The sequence below is a fragment of the Trichomycterus rosablanca genome, chromosome 15 (assembly GCF_030014385.1).
Source record: "Trichomycterus rosablanca isolate fTriRos1 chromosome 15, fTriRos1.hap1, whole genome shotgun sequence".
Classification (NCBI taxonomy): domain Eukaryota; kingdom Metazoa; phylum Chordata; class Actinopteri; order Siluriformes; family Trichomycteridae; genus Trichomycterus; species Trichomycterus rosablanca.
The window spans coordinates 6,329,622-6,352,374 of record NC_086002.1 but is presented as its reverse complement, the minus strand read 5'-3'; the positions used below and the strand labels follow the sequence as shown (position 1 = coordinate 6,352,374).

Genomic DNA, 22,753 nt, shown 5'->3' with positions numbered 1-22,753 from the left:
TAATCTTTTGAAACAAAACCACACAGGCTGCACAGTGTATCATTTTTAAGATCCCCTAAATATGTAATTTTAAACTATTAAAATAATTTATGTCTAATAACATCATTTAATTTTTCCATTTGTTTTGTAAATATAAACCTCTACATCTTTATCACTCTTTAAAATCCCAGGATTCATCTTCTCCATGGAAACCAAATCCACTCAATCAAATATAATTAACTGTGCTGTAACATTTGTAGAAAACGTTTTAAAATCATTTGCTGCTCAGACTGGTTTTCTTTTCCTCACGCTTTTGCAATTAATTGCTGTTAATTTATTTGAAAATGTTCAGAAAAATGTAGGTTTCAGTAAAACCAGTTCAGAAAAGCTCTGATTGTTTATTTATATTTATTTATTTATAAAAATAGTCATTATGTAAAATGTAAATACATTCATTTTTGTTTCCATATAACTGGCCACAAGTGGAAAATGTGGCTTTTTGATTTGCCTAATTGTAATGATATGCTCCCTGATGGGATTTACACAGGAAGCTAAGTTCATTATATGTTCACATGTTAAGGACTAATCCTTTAATGACAAAGAGGGCTTAAAAGTTTAAAATTCACCTTCAATCATCACTGAATTAGTCTGTGTCCTTCAGCCACTTTTGTAGAGGATTTATGTATGAAATGAAATGGATGGATAATATTACGTAGGAATGTTAAACGTGTCCTTGATTATGAATGGTTGTGGGTCTAGTCTTTAAATTACATTATATTAGTAATTTTAACTGGTTTACTTTTAATTCAGTTTTTTTTTAATACAGTGATACACTATATGGGGCACATTTTGATCCTATGCTTGATCTGATGCATTTTCAATTATTCATAGCCTGTAAAACACTTGTAAAACATAAATAATTTATTGGAGTTGTATTTTCTTTTGCATTTTTTAAAATGATGGCCTTAAATAATGATAACCAGGAATGGTCAGATAACGTGATTAGGTCTACTAGTTGGTAGAGGTCCTTTATCTGTATGGTAGGTATAGTTTGTAAAATAGTCAGTGAATGTATGTACCAGTTATTTGTAGTATTTATTGGTAATCCAATTCAGTTTGTGTTTACTAAGTTATCCTTACATTTTGCACAACTGATGATCAGTTGTCATATACAACCCCTGGCAAAAATTATGGAATCACCACTCTTGGAAGATGTTCTTTCAATTGTTTAATTTTGTAGAAAAAAAAAAAAATCACAGACATGCCACAAAACTATCATTTCTCAAACTGTCAACCCTCTGGCATTAAGAAACAATAAAAAAAGAAACAAATATAATAGTTGTGGTCAGTCACAATTGCTTTTTTTTAGATCAAGTAGAGGAAAAAAATATGGAATCACTCAAATCTGAGGAAAAAATTATGGAATCATTAGAAAACACTGCACCATTATTACTTTGTTGCACCACCTCTGGCTTTTATAATGGTTTAAACTCTCTGAGGCATGGAGTTAACTAATGACAAACAGTATTCTTCATCAATCTGCCTTCAACTGTCTCTTATTGCTGTTGCCAGATCAGCTTTGCAGGTTGGAACCTTGTCATTGACCATTTTCTTCAATTTCCACCAGAGATTTTCAAATGGATTGAGATCTGGACTATTTGCAGGCCATGCCATTGACATTATATGTTTTCTTGAAGGAAAGTTTTCACGTCCTTTGCCCTATGGCAAGATGCATTATCATCTTGAAAAATGAAGTCATCATCACCAAACATCCTTTCAACTGATGGAATAAGAAAAGCGTCCAAAATTTCAATGTGGACTTTGGCATTTATTGAAGACCATCTCCCCTGTGCCTTTACCCGACATGCAGGCCCATATCATCAACAACTGTGGAAATTAACATGTTTTCTTTAGGCAGTTATCTTCATAAATTTCATTGGACAGACACCAAACAAAAGTTCCAGCATCATCACCTTGCCCAATGCAGATTTGCGATTCATCACTGAAGATCACTTTTATCCAGTCACTCACAGTCCACGATTGCTTTTCTTTAGCCTACTTTAACCTTGTTCTTTTCTTTTTAGGTGTTAATGATGGCTTTTGTTTGGCTTTTCTGTATGTAAATCCCATTTCTTTTAGGTGATTTCTTACAGTTCAGTCACAGACATTGACTCCACTTTCCGGCCACTTGTTTCTCATTTGTTTTGTTGTGCATTTTCTGTTTTCAAGACATATTGCTTTAAGTTTTCTATCTTGATGCTTTGATGTCTTACTTGGTCTACCAGTATGCTTCCCTTTTACAACCTTCCCATTTTGTTTGTACTTGGTCCAGATTTTAAACACAGCTTACTGGGAACAACCAACATCTTTTGCGACATTCCACAATGATTTATCTTCTTGAAGGAGTTTTATAATCCTCTCATTTGTTTCAACTGACATATCTTGTCTTGGAACCATGATTCATGACAATCTGCTTTGTGCAACAGCTCTCCGAGGTGTAAGCACTCTTTTTAAACTGAAGAATAATTAGCAAATCTAATCTGCTGCAGATGTTTTGTTTTTAAACTGCAAATTACAGAGTGATTCCATAATTTTTTCCTCAGATTTGAGTGATCCCATATTTTTTTCCTCTACTTGATCTAAAAAAAGCAATTGTGACTGACCACAACTATTATATTTGTTTCTTTTTTTTATTGTTTCTTAATGCCAGAAAGTTGACATTTTGAAAAATGATAGTTTTGTGGCATGTTTGTGATTTTTTTTTTTTTTTTTACAAAATTAAACAATTGACAGAACATCCAAGAGTGGTGATTCCATAATTTTTGCCAGGGGTTGTAGTATCACTAGCATGATTGCAGAAATCTTTGGGAGTTGTTGGCGAACAGGCTTATCTCTCAGAAGGAACTGTTAACATGGTGGGTTTAGATGAACAGCAGTCTTTCACAGATGCTTAAGTTGGCATGGAAACTCAGTACAATGCAGCTAAAGCGAGACTCAACATGGAGATTTATTAGCTCCACATTGATTAATGACTAGACGTTTGTGAAGCTTCTCGAAGTGAATATGCTTAGAATGTTGTCCAAAATGTGAAAAATGCTGGCAGGAGCACAAACCCCTCAGCAATCACATCTTCTATACTCTAATGCTGGTATTTGGAATCAATGCTGGAAGTCAAACACCATTAATCAAACTGTACAGTCTCCTCTGATGAATACAGGATTAGGAGCACTTTGTGATGATTTGTCTTCCACAGACTCTATTAAATAACTGTTGGTTTGGTTTACAGCAAAGAAAAATGGCTTTGCTCCGTGTACCAGTTTGTTTTTACCACGCCCTTGTTAACTGGCTTTTCCTATTTTCTTTTGCGCAATCCTCATCGCTGTCATATCCGTCATTCCATTATTTAAATCTCTCAGGTGAAGCTTACCAGTGAGGCTTTATAAAGCCTTGATAGATCTGGGCTCATGGCCAAAAGCTTTTGCAGTTCCTTTTAAACCATGACAAAAAGAAAACAGGACAGTTAAAACTACAAAATACAATCAGTTCTATTAAATTAATCATATGAGTTTAGGTTGATGGCTTAGGTCTGGTGAGAACCATTTACCTTTTTTGACATGACTGTGTCCCTGTAAACAAAATAAGATCCAAAGAGACACGGTTTGATGGATTTGTTGTGAAAGAACTTCAGTGGTCCTGATGTAAACCTCTTGATCTTAACCTTAACAACTTTGGGATTAGTTAGAAATGTTGATTGTGAGCCAGTTGTTTTGGCAGACCTCAGAAGTGTGTGTGTGTGTGTGTGTGTGTGTGTGTGTGTGTGTGTGTGTGTGTGTGTGTGTGTGTGTGTGTGTGTGTGTGTGTGTGTGTGTGTGTGTGTGTGTGTGTGTGTGTGTGTGTTTGTAACTAAGACTCACTGCCCAGGGTTTTGGAATGGGATGTCAAACAAGCTCATGTTCCACCCAGGCGCTGCATACTTTTACAGGGAACCTAGACACTTAATCTGTATTTACTTCGGAAAAAATACTACCCATAATTTATTATCATTTAATCAGTTTGATTTGCTTTTGGCAAGTTTTACCGCCAGTACTAATTTAAACATCTTGATTAATTTCCCTCTCAATTATAGAGTGATTTTTTCAAGCTTTGCCAGCTTAGTTGGGAAGAAGTGGTGAACAACACTGTTAAGCTTCTGCCATTGAGTTTCATCTTCTTAAATCATCAAAACAGCTGTTTTGGCAGTGAGCTTTGTGTAATTGTTTTCCTGACAAGCATTTCTCCTCATAAAGTGTTCTGTAAGACTGAAGAACAGTTCTAGATTCAAGATGTACCATGCACGATTTATCTTACCATACGTTAACTCTTAGCTATTTACACCTAGAGCAATTTAGCATCCATTCCACATACTGGCATGATTTGGAAGGCATGAGGAAAGTGGTGAAGCTATAAAAAAAATTAACATGGACGCATCAAGAACATGCAAAGTGTTTCTATGACTAGTTGCAGTTTGGCACCATATCATGGCACCAAAGGAATAAAATATTTATATATAATTTTATGTTTAATATAGAATTCATATAGAACTACATAAACCCAGTAGATATTATTTTAATGTTACCCATATTTCTGACAGGTTTATGTACTAACCATTGACCAGTATATGAGAGGACATGGTGTGTCAGTTTGCTCTTCTCAATCGGGGCAGGGGTCAGCACCAGTAGAGAGGAAGCAAAGCGCAATTGGGTAAAAATTGGACACATTAAAGATCGGGAGAAATGCATAACAAAATGTTAACTTTTTGTCAGGGTAGCACCGGCGCCTCACAGCAAGGCCCTGGGTCTGATTCTCAGGTGGAGCGGTCCAGGTCATTTCTGTGTGAAGTGTGCATGTTCTCCTCTTGTCTGTTTAGGTTCTTTTAGGTAAATTGGAGATACAAAATTGTCTGTTTGACACTGATCTTGAACTGATGAATCATGTGTAACCTGTAACTGCCTGTCCTGTCATAAATGATGAGTGTAAAACATGATGTTAAAATCCTAATAAACAAACATTTTTACCATAGTGTTTTAAAGAAGGATGAATGTGTACTTATTCGTTTCTGCTCATAATGTGTGTGTGTACGTGTGTGTGTACGTGTGTGTGTACATGTGTGTGTACGTGTACGTGTGTGTACATGTGCATGTTTCAGATAAATAAGTAAACCGAGTCAATGAAAAGTCAGACTCATGAGGATTATGTTGCTTTACTGATTGCATAGTTTGCATTCTGTTGTATCTAAGCTGAATTGCTCCGTGTTTATCCATGAATGAAAAACACGGATTTGCACATCAGGCAGCGACAAAGAACCTAATAAATACCAGACATCTGTAACTGCTGCCTCAGCCCTTTAGCCATACACTACTATAGTCTGCGTTCACAATAGCAGCTATTCAGGACGGTGCTTTTCCCCTAACAATATTGCCTACGTTAGTGCGTCAAGAAAAGAAAATGCTCAGTGCTATAATGGAAGCAAGCGTTCCTAATTAATACACACTTTTAGACACTGATTGTCTGGAGCTAACGTCAAATCCAAATGAAATTTGTAAAATGTTGAATTGCGTATTATGAGGACTGGGCAGTAGAATATTTACCAAAAATGGTAAAACTTATTATGCAATGATTGTAAAGCAGTGGATTTTAAACTCTTGCCAGTTATGGCAATAATTATACATGTGGCATCGCAAAAGACAGAATGTGACTTTTTATTATTATACTACTACTGATAATATAGAAACAGAATGCTTTTATTTGTCATATATACAAATACAGATGTAAAGTACAACGAAATTCTTGAGCACAGGGTCAGAGCGCAGGGTCAGAGCGCAGGGTCAGAGCGCAGGGTCAGCCACCATAAGGCGCCCTGGAGCAGAGAGGGTTAAGGGCTTTGCTCAAGGGCCCAACAGTGGCTGCATGACAGAGCTGGTATTCGAACTCTCAACCTTTCGGTTGATAGCCCAAGGCTCTACCCACTAGGCTACCACTGTCCCTAGTCATCTTTATTATATAGTTAATTGAATAATAGCAACTGTTGATGTAAATCTAGGGGTTTGAATCCCAAGTGGTGCTGTCAGGCTTCTGCATACAGTCATGATTGGCTATGTCTGTAAGGGGGAACGATGCATTGGTGTCTTGTCCGGGGTGTGACATTGCGCTCAATCAGTGATTCTGGGGAAAACAGCCCCTCTGCAACCCTGACCAGGATAAAGTGGTGGTAAAACACGAATATGATCTAAAAAATTAAAAAGGATTTTTGCAGTTAACTGATATAAGTGAAACTAACACAAGACCACATTTTAGGAAATTTAGTTGAGTGAACTGCACATTAGACCAGTAATCAAACTATTCAGGGTGTGTATCTGCCATTCTAGGATCAAATTTCTACTCATAGTAGTGAATTGACTGCTTTACATTTTTCCTGGTGTCCTGACCAGGACGTTCTCCTGTCTTGCGGACAGTCTTTTTTAGGGGTGCCGGACCAACTACAACTCTAAACAGGTTAAAGTGATTATTATAAAAAAAAAAATAATAATTATATGTAACTGAGCAAATTACGACCTCTGCTGGCTGGTTGATGGTGTCTGCACAGAGTTGGAGATTAATGCTGATTAGGGTGTGGCTCTCTGTGCACAAAGCTAATGGGCATATGAACTCGCCTCATGCAGGTGAAAAGATGCAGTCGGTTACAGCACACGTGTCGAAGGGGGCGTGTGTCAGTCTCTCTCTCCTCAGCACCAGTAGAGAGAAAGCACAACGCGATTGGGTAAAAATTGAATGTGCTAAAAATCAGGGAGAAAAAGGGACAAAATGCATAACAAAATAAAATCAAATAAATAAATAAAAGGAGATATAATGAATATAAACAATAGCTTTATTATTTACTAAATGATTAAAAAAGTATGTAGACACTCCTTCTAATTACTTAGTCCAGGTATTATAGCCACACCCATTGCTAACAGTTGAAATAAACCACCAAATGGTTTAACGGATGAAATAATAAAAAAAATTTTAAGGGATTAATACTGTAAATAAATGTTTTATTGATGTCATTTATAGCATTAATATTTGGGTAGTTCATATTTTGCACACTGACTGTCACACTTGTAACTGTGTTTCAGGGAGCGCAGCAGAGACAGAGAGCGACACAAGGCTCGTAGTAAAGACAGCAGTCGCTCAGAGAAATCTGTCACCATCAACGCCCCTCCTGCAGAACCGCTGTTAGGAGATCAGTCCATGCGAGGAGATGAAACACAGGTGAGACGTGGTGACCTGGATCTGTCCCACCATCTACGTGTTGGTAGACACTTTTACACCATCAGTGAACTGGTGAAAAATAAGAGTTTTGTTTTGGTACAGTTGGGTACACATGGCTAGTGAGGGGCTGTCTGCACCGGGCCCCTGAGCAAGGCCCTTAACCTTTAATTGCTTGCATTTGTATTTGGTAACAATTGTAAGTTGCTTTGGATAAAATTGTCTACTAAATGCCATAAATGTCAAAGTAAAGAAGCTTTTGTAGGGCAGTTGTAGCCTAGCGGTTAGAGTACTGAGATAGTAAGCAGAAGGTTGCTGGTTCAAACCCCACCACGGCCAGGTTGCCACTGTTGGGCCCTTGAGCAAGGCCCTTAAGCCTTAATTGCTTTGACTGTATAATGTAAGTCACTTTGGATAAACAGCGTCTGCTAAATGCTGAAAATGTAAATGTAAAAATGAGGGTAGGAGACACACCAAATTGCTTCTAGCAGGAAACCAGCATGCCTACCCTGATTGTACAGATAGTGTCCATAGGCAGGGTAGCAAATGAACTCTAGTTCATGGCAGTGCACTGTAAAATCTAGGGATGCATCGATACCATTTTTTCCCAACCAAATACAAGTACATGTATTTTTGTACTTGCCGATACCGATACCAATACCTATTTAGAATACCATTTTTTTTAAAACAAAAACACGTGAGAAGTGACGAGAAGTTTAATGATACCACGTCCAAAAATGCACGTCAACAAGTAGCGAGTGATCAAAGTGTTTGTGCGCTGACGTGATGAAATCAAGGAGGAAAAATAAATGAATCTGAGTGGATTTGGCAACACGAACAGCATGGATTGTTCTGTAGTGAGTTGGAGGTTAATAAATATTTTTGCAATGTTGGTGTTTTGTTGTTATGTTTTGTAGAGAACGATCAGGTCAGAAATACTGTAAAACGTGTGTGTGTGCCGGTGTATTCTGATATAAACTATATTATCCCACCTGTTTACACTCCTCTCCTGCGTTTCCCCTCACACCGTATCCTGCGTTCTCATTGGCTGTTCGACATGTCACTCATTCCCAGTCGCACATCTGAGATCAGATATCTGACGTGCTAGAAAACTCGAGCGCTCGGTGAGCCGGTCGGATCGAGTTGTTGGATAGTTCACACTTAGCGACCGAGAGCCGAGTTTTGATCGCCGAGCGAACGCCGAGTTGCTCCCGAGCCGGCAAATCTAGCGGCGACCAGTCGCCGAGCGAAAATCAGGGCTAAAATCGTGTCGTGCGAACTAGGCATAACGCAGCAACGTGCACTAGGCACACGGTATCGGATGTTTAGTATCGGAGCCTCATTTACGAGTACAAGTTAATGAGCGCGGTATCGGGCAAATACCCGATACCAGTATCGGTACCCATGCATCTCTAGTAAAATCTTCATGTCCGCTAATAAAAAGGAAAGTGGTTGAGGTCAGACATTGGGCAGCACAGACAGCTGCATCCCGAGACGCAATGCACCAGACATGAGAGCTGTGTAGAGCTTAAGTGGGTTGTGTTTTTATAATTAATGTAGCTAATACGATGTAAAGAGAGTTCCTCCGGAAGCCAGTCCAGTCACACAGACTGTTAGACTGGAGTCAGCTTGTTCCATCAGAGAGGATTTAATTTTCCTGTCTTAATGATGTGTAAATTGTAACCAAATGTACAGTCCGCACACAGTAATGCAAAAACTGCTTTTATTGTATCTGCTTTTGTAAAAGACAAACCTGCTTTTCTTCAAAAAGAATTTTATACAACAGAAAAACATCTACAGCTAAACAATGACACATTTTATCAGTAACAATACATTTTGAACTAATTTTTGTGAGATTTATATACACAGACCAACCAGGAATAACATTATGAGCACTGACAGGTGAAGTGAATAACACTGCTTATCTCTTCATCACGGCGATATATTAGGCAGCAAGTGAACATTTTATCTTCAAAGTTGATGTTAGAAGCAGGAAAAAAAACTCCATGTTCTAGTATGATCCATGCCAGGCTTAATTGTACTTATTAGCTTTATTTTATTTTATTTTTTTGCAATTTTTCCCCAATCCCCCGATCTAGTCGTATCCAATTACCCTGATTGCATTATGCTTCCTCTGTACCAATACTACCATCCACTGCTGACTAAGGAGCGCCACAACTGACACACGCCCCCTCCGACTTGTGTGCAGTACCGACTGCATCTTTTCACCTGCACGAGGCGAGTTCATATGCGGATCGGCTTTGTATACGGAGAGTCACACCCTGATCACATTATTCCTCAACTTTGCACAGACGCCATCAATCAGCCAGCAGAGGTCGTAGCTGCATCAGTAATGAGGAACCCTGGTCCGGCTTTCCCACCCTGTGTGAACAACAGCCAATCATTGTTCATGTAGCCGCTGAGATTCAAAACGATGTTTTCGAAATCTCAGCTCTGGTGTTCTAGCATGTTTTACCACTGCGCCACCTGAGCGGCCCTTATTAGCTTTTTTTGTGGCTTCTCTTTTTCTCTTTAAAAATGGTCGTTGGTGAGCTTAAAAGACTTAAAAGTCTTGGGTCTTCCTTGACTGAAGTGACTAGGTCACAAACCTTGTCTTCTTTTAATAGTTCCTGCTTCAGAGAGAGAACAAAGGAGACTGAAACACTCTGTTCTCTCAGATGGAAGAATCAACATGAAATGGAAAGGCACTGGTGAATGGTAGAGAGAGAGAGAGCTTGGGGGAGAGGTGGGTGAAGAGATGCACTGAGAACATTATTTAATATTATAGACGTCCATGTGACCTCTAATTGGTTAATTATGTTATTTTTGTTCTCCTTGGATTGCAAAACGGTTTGTTTAATATGCACACATACATCTCCTGTACTCTTCATACGTCCCATGTGACCTGCCCTCTCTCTCCACACACTGTCACAGTGCATGATGGGAATTTTTATTATATCACTAAAATGTAGTGTAGCCCCTGTAGCACTTGCTCTGCACAGCACACATTTGCAGGCATTTTAACTCCAATAAAGTCGCGGTCTGTAGCGCTAAAACATACAGAAACTTAAAAACACATCAGGACAGAAATGGAAGTGTCGTCACAGAGCGAACCTGGATCACAGGAGCTGAGCTCACCACTCTCTGAGCCCCATGAGGTAGGCACGTAGACGTATGATGTATATAAATAATAGTGGTTGTTATTCACCAGCATGCACCAGTACTAAGTGGAATCTCGAGCTCCAGCTCTCCTGGGCCTCGTGTGCTCCCTGACCCCAGATGAGATCATTATGGCTGTGTTTATGATACGGAAATTATTTCCTGGGACTGCTGGGAGTCAGGCGGTGTGGGTGTGATGTTAAACCATGTTGAATGTAATAATTAGGTTTGCCACTGAATCATCTGAGCACCAGCAGTAACATCTTGTTTATGCTTTAGGACCACATTTAATGACAGTTCTTTGCATGGCTTTAAAACGTAGGTTCCTAATTTGTTGTATACAGGGATCCTCTCCACTGACCTAATTAAAATCATCAGAATAGATTAGCTGCATAAATCAGCTAAAATCCAAATATTGAAATATTGCATACATCAGTCCAACATGTACCGACACATTTACTTATTAAAGCTTCAAACACGTGGCTCAAAGAAATTATGTTGTGTTTAGATGTCTGTACACTTTATTTTGTGGGCTGGTTCGTATTAGCATCATTAGCATATTAGCAGTATTGCAACAAGTATTTTGCTAGTAATTGTGTGGGTTTTCTTAACAACACTAGACTTACAGTTTATTTTTACTTCGTGTTAATGTAAATTGATGAAGCGTGGGCTTTTATGACATCTTTACACTCCACAATGCCACCTGTACCGTGTTTTCTTAGTTTCTTTAGGTTGTTGTAACGTACTTGGATAACCAAATAGCAAATCATACACTGGGATTAAATGGCTGCATTTTTAAATTGAATTTGTATTTTGTTTAGCTAATTTATTTATATGGCAGGAAGATGAGTTGTCTGTATTTCTTGCTGTGCTGCTGCATTTTTAACACACACACACAGATAAGCTGGTGATATGACTCACATCACCCAAAGGTAGTTTGCAAAATTTCACTCTTATCACTTTTACTGTTTACTGAGAATTCCTGTTGTTTATTTTCATTCAATTCCATACATATCACCATAATACCTTATAAGGTGTATTTCTAATTACAACTGCATGTACAACGTTTTGGGATAGGTTAGGCTTTAAGCTCTAAGTATGGCGTATCTTAGCTATACAGTATTACAGTATAGATGAAAAAATACACTTACTGGGCTTTTCTCACAAATGCTGAACCTGTAAAAACTAAATAAATAATAAATGCATTTTGTTGTGCCACGGAAGTGTCTGGCAAGCTTTCTTTTCATGCCATTTCCCAAGGCATCTCTGTTTCTGCCTTGTAATTGGATTTTATTAGGTTCAGAAAAACTGCTGTTACATAGGAATGTTTAATTTAGACTTTAGGAACCTGACTGGTCAGTGGATTTTTGCAGGTTTATGGTTGAAATAAAATCACTTGATTATGTCTAAAATATTTGTTCTATGTATAATCCACTGTTCTTCCATATGGGAGCACCTACAGTTCGTCAGTTTTTCACATTTAATCCCAAAACCTTTTCATTTAGCATTTAAAAGCTTTAACACCCTACCAAGAAAAAATGGAAAGGTCTGTTTATAAGCTCAGTCCAATCAGATAGACGTACAGACAGACAGATAAATACTTAATTGATCCCAAATGAAATTAAAATGTTCGTAACACCTACACAATGTTTACCTACAAGTTATGGGTTTATGAATTCAATTTAATTTAAATGTCATCAATTAATATAGGCATTATGTGTAAAGACACTCCAGAGTTAAAATGCTGAGTAAACCAACGCAGCAAAAACAACCGGGTCATGATTTAGTACATTTGCAGTTTAAATACAAGGTTTGCATGAACTAAGCAGCAGGGAAATTCACAAAACAACAAAAGGTTGAAGAAAAAGACAGTCTATTTTTAGGCATTAATGGAACATGATGCATAAATACTTCATAACTGGTGACTACTGAAGGATATGATGCATTGTGTTTTTGAGTCTTGCTTGCTTGACTCCTGTGCCTCCTGTGTTTAACTGTAAATATTTCATCACCTTGTGCTCTTCTTGATTTGCTCTGGTTCAACAAGATAAAATCTCTTATTTTGAGCTTGAAGCATTTAACTACTAATAGGTGACACTGTGTTGGCACTTGTGAGTTTTAGATTAGTGCACTTGTGTGGCACAGCAGTCTAATGCAACAGACCACCACCCTGAAAACCCAGTTTTTTTTTTCAGAGTCTTAGAGGCATCACCAGCCAGGTTGGACACTCTACATAAATAATGTCAGGTGTAAGACACCTAATGTTTAGGGGGAACACCTAATGTTTAGGAGGAACACCTAATGTTTAGGGGGAACACCTAATGTTTAGGGGGAACACCTAATGTTTAGTTGTGATGGAGGAGGAGGAATTTTAAGAGCCTGGCGTGGGGGTCTCTCTGCAGGAATCTGTCATCAAGTAAAAAAGTAAAACACTTGTGAAGTGAGCTTATAGTTTCCTGCATTTTTCCTCGGCCAACTAAAAGGTTATACACCGATAAGGCATAACATCATTAAAACCACCACCACCACTCAAACAGCAGCAATAGATGAGCGATCGTCTCTGACTTTACATCTACAAGGTGGACCAGCTGGGTAGGAGTGTCTAATAGAGTGGACAGTGAGTGGACACTCATACCACCACCATGTCAGCGTCACTGCAGTGCTGAGAATGATCCACCACCTAAATAATAACTGCTCTGTGGTGGTCCTGTGGGGGTCCTGACCATTGAAGAAAGGGTGAAAGCAGGCTAAAAAAGTATGTAGAGAAATAAATGGACTACCGTCAGTAATTGTAGAACTACAAAGTGCTTCTATATGGTAAGTGGAGCTGATAAAATGGACAGTGAGTGTAGAAACAAGGAGGTGGTTTTAATGTTCTGGCTGATCGGTGTATATACGGCAGGGGTTGTGAGTGCATAGGATTGAATATATCTGTATTCAGAGACAGGCTGGATAAAATCCATGAAAAAAACATGTATAATTGCTGCTTATAATTATTGTAGTATGCAAAAAGCCCATTCTTCCATTCCACCCTCTTCCACTCTTACTCTTTTCTCTTTCTCTCATTTCCTTCACCCTGCTGCCCTCAGGCCAGATAATGCGCCCTGCCAACTCTGCACATTGTACCAGCGTCTCACTAACCCTGACATGGTTGTTATACACACATACAGTCATTCTCTTCCGTGTTACTTTAGGACTACACACACACACACACACACACACACACACACACACACACACACCTCGATGTGAGTTCTATGTTATTACTGCTGTTTTGGGGGAATTAGTTGGGTTCATTTGCTTCTTTCATACAACATTGTTAAACTGTCTGCATTAAACTGGCTCGTTTTGGTTCGTCTGCTCTACACATTGGTTTTAACAGTTTGTTTTCTTTGATTTAAGCATGGAGAACTAAAATTAACAGAACGGTTCTGGGACAAACCCCAGGACGAACAGATTTTCTGCCTCTGTGTGTCATTTTTTTTAAATTGTATTTTCCCAGCAGTCAAGTGACTCAGTCGGTTGCTCATCCTTACTGTTTACCACAGACAAAACGGCTCCCAATGGATTTACTTTCTTTATTCAGTGTGTGTTTTAGATATAGCACATTTCAGTTGGTGCAACAAGAAAAAACAAACCCAAAAGTATTCTTGGTACACTAAATCCTTGGGGGGGGGTGTCATTTGGGACAGGGTTGTTAGGACATTTTGTCAAATGTAGTAAAATGCCTGCAGTACAGATGTAGATCAGCAGCAATAGATGAGCGATCGTCCCTGGCTTTACCTCTACAAGGTGGACAAACTAGGTAGGAGTGTCTAATAGAGTGGACAGTAAATGGACACGATATTTAAAAACTCCAGCAGCGCTTACATTTTGTCAAATGTAGTAAAATGCCTGCAGTCCAGATCTGTGTCCTACTGTACATTTGTGGTGCATCATGAAGAGAAGAATTAGTCACTGATGACCATGGACTGGGCGGAACGGTGGCTCAGTGTGTAGCTCTGTCGCCTCACAGTAAGAAGGTCCTGGATTCGATCCCCAGGTGGGGCGGTCCAGGGGCTTTCTGTGTGGAGTTTGCATGTTCTCCCCGTGTCTGCCTGGGTTTTCTCTGTGTGCTCCATTTTCCTCACACAGTCAAAAGACATGCAAAATTGTGTTTGATATAACCTTGTGAAATGATGAATCTTGTGTAATGAGTAACTACCGTTCCTGTCATGAATGTAACCAAAGAGTGTAAAACATGACGTTAAAATCCAAATAAACAAACAAATGACCATGGACATATCAGTGCACCCTTAGTGCTGGTCCCTAGCTCTGATAAATAGGAAGGTTGCTTCGGAAAGGGTATTTGGCATTAAAAAACGTTTAAAATCAAATATGTAGATGAATTATCTGCTATGGCCCCGTAACTGGAGCAGCCAGTCAGACTCATTCATTCATTCATTACTTCAGACCGGTTTAGCCCCTTTTGTAAGCTGAGAATAGTTTGGTACTTTGCTGAATGTTTGTTTGTTTGTTCGTTTATTTGGATTTTAACATCATATTTTACACTTTGGTTACATTAAGGACAGGAACGGTAGTCACTCATTACACAAGATTCATCTGTTTACAAGGTTATATCGAACACAGTCATGGACAATCGAACACAGTCTCCAATTCACCTCACTTGCACGTCTTTGGACTGTGGGAGGAAACCGGAGCACCCCGAGTAAACACACGCGGACACGGGGAGAACATGCAAACTCCACACAAAAAGGACCCAAACCGCCCCACCTGGGGATCGAACCCAGGACCTTCTTGCTGTGAGACGACAGTGCTACCCACTTAGCCACCGTGCCGCCCCTGCTGAACATACTTTATATGGCCTACTTAGTAATGGCATACAGACAAATGAACACATCTTTGCATTATTTATGCCATTTCCCATTAAATCCCTGCCTCTCATTAAAATGCAGGCTAATGTGTTTCAGTGTTTGCTGCAGCACTACAGTCATTTTTTAGCATTGCTTTGGAAATGTGATTAGCAGACGTGTAGTGTGAGGTTTCACAGCCTCTGGTTCCATTTGTTTATAGTTTTATTTAATATGTTTTATATCTATTTTAGCACAGTGTGTCATCAAATCATGATTTTTTCTTCATGGACGGATGTCTATGTAAAATTACATTCATTTTTATCACCTTGAATAAGTGTGATAAGCTAATGTTATCTATCTATATTACCTGAGAGAAAATGATAACATGATAGTGTGTAATACTGGTGTTCGATTATGTCTAGACATCTAAGTGTAGGTTCTATTACTTACTCATTTCCCCATTGGCACTGCTGGAGTCAAATGTGTTTTGATACTTTTATAGAGGATAAATGATATTTTCAAACCTGATTAAGGCTTTTGTAGATTTACATCTACTGTTTATGTTCACTGGTAACGTAATAAAGTTATTAAACTCTTCTTTGAAAGCAGAATCTTGTCTGAGGCTACATGGATTTACTCAGATGAAATGAGCCAGAACAGTTATATAAGGAATTTATTTACCGGTGACTGAAAATACCATTATAAAGTATTTGCAGCACTTCATACTAAAGTTGTTTCAGATTGTAAAACAAAATGTGTTAAATATCAAATTATTATATGCCATTTTATTGTTACTCAACCGATTAAAGAAATAGAATTTACATTTGGTGTTACTTAGATTAGACAAACCCAGGCTAAACACACCTCTGAACACCTCTGTTGAATTTAACTCAATACTTAAATAAAATCTTTGTAGGGATGTGAAGAAGGTTAATGGGTTTTAGCAAACAAGAAACAAGCATCAAAAGAAGTTCCTAAAGAAAGTAAAAAGAAAGAAAGAAAGTTGAAAGCTCTGGGACTTCAGTGAACCACAGTGAGAGCCTTTATCTCCAAATCAGTGGTGAATCTTCTCAAAAGTACCTGGCCTGCAAATATTTGTCCTAGAGCACATCAACAACTTACACAGGAAGTCACAAAGGCAGATATATAAGGAAATGTAAGCCTTTCTGTCCTTGGATAAGGTCAGAGTTCATTATAGGATAGAATTATTTATCCTACTGTACACGTGTACAGTACAACAAAATTCTTCTTTTTTTTTTTTTTTTTTTTTGGCATATCTTAGCTCATTTTAAAGCCGGGGTCAAAGCACAGGGTCAGCCATTGTACAGTGCCCCTGGAGCAAAGGGTCTTGCTCAAGGGCCCAACAGTGGCAGTATGACAGAGCCTGAATTCGAACTCACAACCTTTTGATTGATAGCCCAAAGCTCTAACCACTAGGCTACCACTGCCCCAAATTTCGGCCCATTATTCCACAATTCAGTACTTACCAAGAGAAGCAGAAATGCTGGTCTCATTTTGTCCAAAAACATGTTGATGAACCCCAAGCTTATTGGGATGGCACTTTGAAGGAAACTTTAGTGAGTACAACAGGGTAGTGTAATGGTGTAGGGATTTTAAACGTGCTTTTTATGTAAGATAGCCCAGGAATCTCAGAACCAGAAACATTCTGCAAGGAACAGTCCCAAATGATAGAAGAAAGTCTACTAGATGGTTATTATAAGCGATGGCAAACTTTGCACATGCTGATTTTATTCTACTCTTTATTTTTTGCTTTTTGTATCCTACAAAGTAACTCTGAATATAGCAGCAAACAAAATAGCCAAAACATTTTTCTACTGTAACTCTGGAATGTTTCTCTTAGCAGGATGATAACTGGGGTGAAACCACCACGGCAATCACAGGAACCTCGGAGCACTCACTCTCACAGGAGGATATAGTGCGCATCAGCAAAGACCTGGACGACAGCGTGGGTCTGGACTGTAAACGCTATCTAGCCGTCTCCCTCTCCGTTATCCTGTGCCTGCTGGCGCTCCTCACTCCACTCGCGTTCCTCGTCCTGCCGCGGTTGCTGTGGCCCGATAGACTGCGATCGTGTGGCACGGCCTGCGAGGGCCTTTTCATTTCTGTAGCGTTCAAGCTGCTTATTTTGCTGCTAGCCATGTGGGCACTGTTCTTTCGGCCTCCCAGGGCGAACATGCCACGCATCTTCGTGTTCCGATCTCTGCTGGCCATGCTGGCGTTTTTGCTTGTGCTCTCCTATTGGCTGTTCTATGGAGTGCGCATCCTGGACACACAGGTGAGAGGTCAAATGGTCATAATCATCAAGAAATATACTCATGAATTAAAGTTTGATTTGAAAGCCAAAAGTATGTGGACATCCTTCTAATGATAAGTTTAGGTGTTTTATCCACACTTATTTTAATTATATTAAATAAATGATATGCTTTCAACAGCTTTCAGAAGCTCTTTCCTGTTTCAGGATGTCTGTAACTGACCATAAAGGAATGACCATAAAGCCATGGTTTGATGACTGTGGTGTGGAGGAAATCCACTGGCCTGCACTGAGCCCTGACCTCAACGTCATTAAACAGCTCTGGGACAAATTGAAATGTTGATTGCAAGCCATGTCTTCCTGTCCAACATCAGATCCTGACCTCACAAATGTTGTTTTGCCTGAACGGGAAGAGATTCCTAATGTCCAACAGGTTCATGGTCAGATATACACATACTATTGGCTATACATAATGTGCATTACAGTGAAGACTAACTTTGTTGATCACATGGACAAATGAAAAGTGGAAGCAGGGACGTCTTTCCTACACAACGGCATCTAAGCCCATAAGCTCTGAACATCCTAAGCTCATCGGACAGTTTTTCAGTGGCTCCCAGATTACATCTGAGCATCTGGTCAAATTTCCTCTTAGCATAAGATGAAAGTACCTCCCCCCAACACTGACACAGGGACAGCTGTTCCATGTACTTTTTAGGGAGTGTCAGAAATATAGATAGATAAATGGATGGATGGGTAGAGACATACTATAAAGATTTACAGTATACAAACAAGTACAACAACAGGGACTTTGGGTACATATGGAGTATGGATATGTCGTTTGGTATACATTTTAAGTTGGTATAAATTGTAAAGTATACATTATAAAGTGGTCTACAGTGCAAAGATAAATAAATATGGCCACAGAGTAGTAGTAATAGCTGTAGTAATGGATGATCCTACCAAATTAATAATCTAATTTATCAGTGACTGGATGATTCCATCATTAACAGAGATTTCTTAGCTAGAACATAAGAACTGGTGTAAACCAGCTAGAACTGGAGGTCATTCAATGTAATTGACGCACTTCTTGTCACGTACGCCACTTTCCACTAACATTCCATTGTAGCAGTATTCTTGGAATATTGGAATATGACTAATGACAATCATGCCCTAAGCATATCTACAGGTTCTAAGTGGTAATTGATAATGTATTATTAATACTTCTAGTGTAAATTAACATTTTTTCTCCCACACTTATTAGACCAACAATCAACCCAGAAAAAAACTAAAGGTTTTATTTGATGTTTTGGCCTATGCTGCGAATCCTGCCAAATTCCTGTCATCATAAAACACATATTGAATAAATGTCCTGAATACCAGAGGGAAAGACAGCGACTGTCCATATCCGGAACAAATTGGAAACAAAAAATAAAATGTGGATGCACATGTGGGATCAGAGGAAACCTGATGAGCAAAGATCTAACATACTAACCTACCCTGCTATGTAATTTACATGAGTAAACATGGTGTTAATATTTAAATAAATACATTATGTGATGGAAAGAGAACAGTTGCTGAAATCATTAACATCCCAAGACTGAAATTCATGCCCCATTAACGTCAGCTGTATTTTAAGCATCCGTGCATTAAGTACGCTTTTGTCATTTGAATATTTTGAGAAGAAATATTGTGGCCTTTTAATGGGATTTCAAATGTTTTCTTGCACGTTGATTGACACATGAGAACCACTGTCCTTAAGAGATGCTGTGCACGGTTACCTAAGATTAAAATGTACTTCATTTACAGGACGAGGACTACCAGGGCATCGTACAGTACGCAGTGTCGCTAGTCGACGCTCTGCTGTTCATCCACTACTTGGCTATAGTGCTGCTCGAACTGAGACATCTTCAGCCCTGCTTCTCACTGTGTGTTACACGCAACACAGACGGAGAAATACGACACTACAATCTGGGGCAGCTCAGGTAAGCAGAAACATGCTGAATATTCCCCGCCTTCTGTATGCTGGATTAGCAGTTATGTGATATGGAAAATGTACCAACGTACAAGTAACCCTGTCCATGTCATGATTGGGGGGGGGGGGCACGGTGGCTAAGTGGGTAGCACTTTCACCTCACAGCAAGAAGGTCCTAAGTTTGATCCCAAGGTGGGGCGGTCCGGGTCCTTTCTGTGTGGAGTTTGCATGTTCTCCCCGTGTCTGTGTGGGTTTCCTCCGGGTGCTCCGGTTTCCTCCCACAATCCGAAGACATGCAAGTGAGGTGAATTGGAGATACTAAATTGTCCATGACTGTGTTCGATATAACCTTGTGTGAACTGATGAATCTTGTGTAATGAGTAACTACCGTTCCTGTCATGAATGTAACCAAAGTGTAAAACATGACGTTAAAATCCTAATAAACAAACTATGTCATGGACTTTGTTTGTCCTTAAATGCGTTATGTTAACAGGTCAGTGTTTTTGCTGAATGTATTTGGATATGCTATGAAAAAATAATAATGATGCAAAGTTGGCACGTTCAATTATTTCTGAAGATTTTCCAGCCTGAAATGTTAATGATTTCATGGCTGTGAAAATCATGCCACGGGCCATGAAATGAACCGTTTCCCATGTAATATGCAATTTGCTGTGATTTCACATTTTTCATTCGCATAGCATTCCAGTGTCTCACATATACTGGGTCATTTGCACTAAGATGTGGTCCTAGCACTCCTACAGCAATTCAGTTAGCAATCACTTAGTCAAACTGTCCAAGATGTCTCAGTGTAAAGCAGCTAAAAACACGACTTGGGTAACTGAGTTTGGAAAACAATCAACCAATTTTGTGGACGCAAAGGGGGCGTGTCAAAACACGGAGTGTTTTTATCTTTGAGACAGAACATGATGCCTCGCATCGTCGCTGGATGTTTTAGGTTTACATTGAACCGTTAAGTTTGGATGTGTTGTGTGTTGTAGCTTCAATGAATTCTAGCATTCAATTTATGAGTGTTATTTAATGACTGATTTTTACAGCATTGTTTGTATGTCATTAGCTTGGACAGAATGTGTTAGTTTATTTGACTTGGACTTGACGTTAACACCACGATTTCTGTGTATTAAATGCAGACATGCAGCTGTGCTACTGGTTATCTAGTATTTGGTTCAAGCAGTAATTGTCATATTGACAAGGCACAGCCCCCTAAAGGAGTCTAAGACCTGCTGTGAGGCAGAAATGGAGAGATAGAGAGAAATAATCAGCTTTTTCATTCATCATCTCGAGTGCTGTAAGCAGTTTTGAAGAAAAGGTGATAGGGTGTCATGTTCATGCTCGTTAGGATCGGGAACCCCGGACTAAAAGCAGTCTTAAGAGAGATTTGCTTTGCTTTTGTTCTTTCATTCTCTTTTTTTAGAAAGCACAGATCTACCCAATACAAATGACCCAGATCTCCAAACACAAGAAAGCTTTAAATCATAAATCTTCAAACATAGACAGAAATGTATCCCAGAGAGGGAATCCTCTGCTTGGCCTGCACTTTGTCATCATTAGCATGGCGGCATGGAGCTGCTGTGCTATCATCATTACACGTCTTTTCAGACCTGATGGCCTTCAGGCTGATTGCCTTTTTAGTAATGATCCAAGATTCCCTTCTACAAAGTATTATACAGTACATGAAGGAATTGGCAAGTGATCGAACATGCTTAATAAAATATACATACATTTTTAAATTATCATGCTAACCATTAACTACTAGTGGTGGGCAATATGGATAGAACGTTATGTAACAATACATAAAGACATTTTGACCAGGCAGACGGGCGCGTGGGCAAATAGGCGGCAATTGCCAATTTGAGTAGCTCCAAGAAGATCCAACTAGAGCTGTGCCAAAATATTTCTTATGGGTATCAAAAGCTGATTGAAGTAAAGAGTCAAGAGACATATAATCATGTGATGTCCATGGCTGCATATTATGCGGGTGGTCCTAATGTTTTGGCACATTGGTGTGTGTTCATAGTAATGCAGCCAACACATTTTTTCCACTTAAGTAATTCTGCCAGCAGCATTACAGCACCCAGGTTATTTGTTTTAAGTTATTTTCTGTAAATGGGTTTGGAGGGCGGCCCGGTGGCTAAGTGGGTAGCACTGTCACCTCACAGCAAGAAGGTCCTGTGTTTGATCCCCAGGTGGGGCGGTCCAGGTACTTTCTTTGTGGAGTTTGCATGTTCTCCCCGTGTCTGCGTGGGTTTCCCCCGGGTGCTCCGGTTTCCTCCTACAATCTAAAGACATGCAAGTGAGGTGAATTGGAGATACAAAATTGTCTATGACTGTGTTCGATATAACCTTGTGAATTGATTAATTTTAAACATCCTGTTAAAATCCTAATAAACAAACAAACAAATGGGTTTGAAACAGTTCAGGTAGTGCATGGTAGTGTCGGTGCAAGTTTTAGAGATTCAGGTTTGATCTCAGGACCCAGTGGCTGCATGAAGCATCTTATCCACAGCCGTTTCTCAAATTTGAGACCTGCTCCCAGTGTTAGAACTGCAGAATAATTCTTGCACTCAGACTGTTGTTCTGTTCAGTGGTATTCTGTAGTTTGGCAGCAGCACTGTGGCACTATAATGCACTCAGTAATTTCCACAGAAATGACAGCAGGAGAATTGGCCCCAATATTTAATTGACTGTATACCTGGTGTGATAAATTGTCCACCTGTCTGACTGGTGATCAGTGCTTCCAAAAATGTTTAATGAATGATATAGAATGTTAATGTGCTTATTTAGGAAAGTAAACAGTACATAGTGACATTGTTCTTATGTTGAGCAGTAAAGGTCTGTACATGAAGAGAATTTATGATCAGGAATTAGACAAGTTTAGAACTGTTGAGAACTGAACTGAGTAAAGCACAGCAGACAGCAGCACAGTTCAGTTATAATTAGCCTTTGTTTGCTTGTCATGCTCATGTCACTCACATGAATAAATGATCTAGGGCTACGAACATAAATTCCCTGCTCGCAATAAATGTTGTCTATTAGCTGAAAAAGGTCGAATACATTTTGAATTCTGTAGCAGACAGTGATGGGTTTTCTTTCTGTCTGCCTTTTTCTCAGTGTTATTCTCTCTCATTTGATGTAACCATAAATTCTCAACGTAGACAAAGTTTCTGTTCTGCATGTCTGTGTTGGAAAATAGGAAGCACAAGATGAGGACTGATC

At 39.2% G+C, this 22,753-nt stretch overlaps 1 protein-coding gene across 4 annotated transcripts in view; it reads left to right on the top strand.

The window, feature by feature from the left end:
• Positions 1 to 22,753, top strand: part of LOC134329283 (vang-like protein 1) — a 48,783-nt gene that overhangs the window by 18,851 nt on the left and 7,179 nt on the right. For 3 of the 4 annotated variants that reach the window (XM_063010495.1, XM_063010493.1, XM_063010494.1), the window contains 3 exons: positions 7,131 to 7,266; positions 17,137 to 17,571; positions 19,354 to 19,529. In XM_063010495.1, coding sequence (XP_062866565.1) covers positions 7,131 to 7,266; positions 17,137 to 17,571; positions 19,354 to 19,529 — 747 coding nt within the window. The remainder of the gene's footprint in view (positions 1 to 7,130; positions 7,267 to 17,136; positions 17,572 to 19,353; positions 19,530 to 22,753) is intronic. The other variant, XM_063010496.1, reaches the window with a different exon arrangement.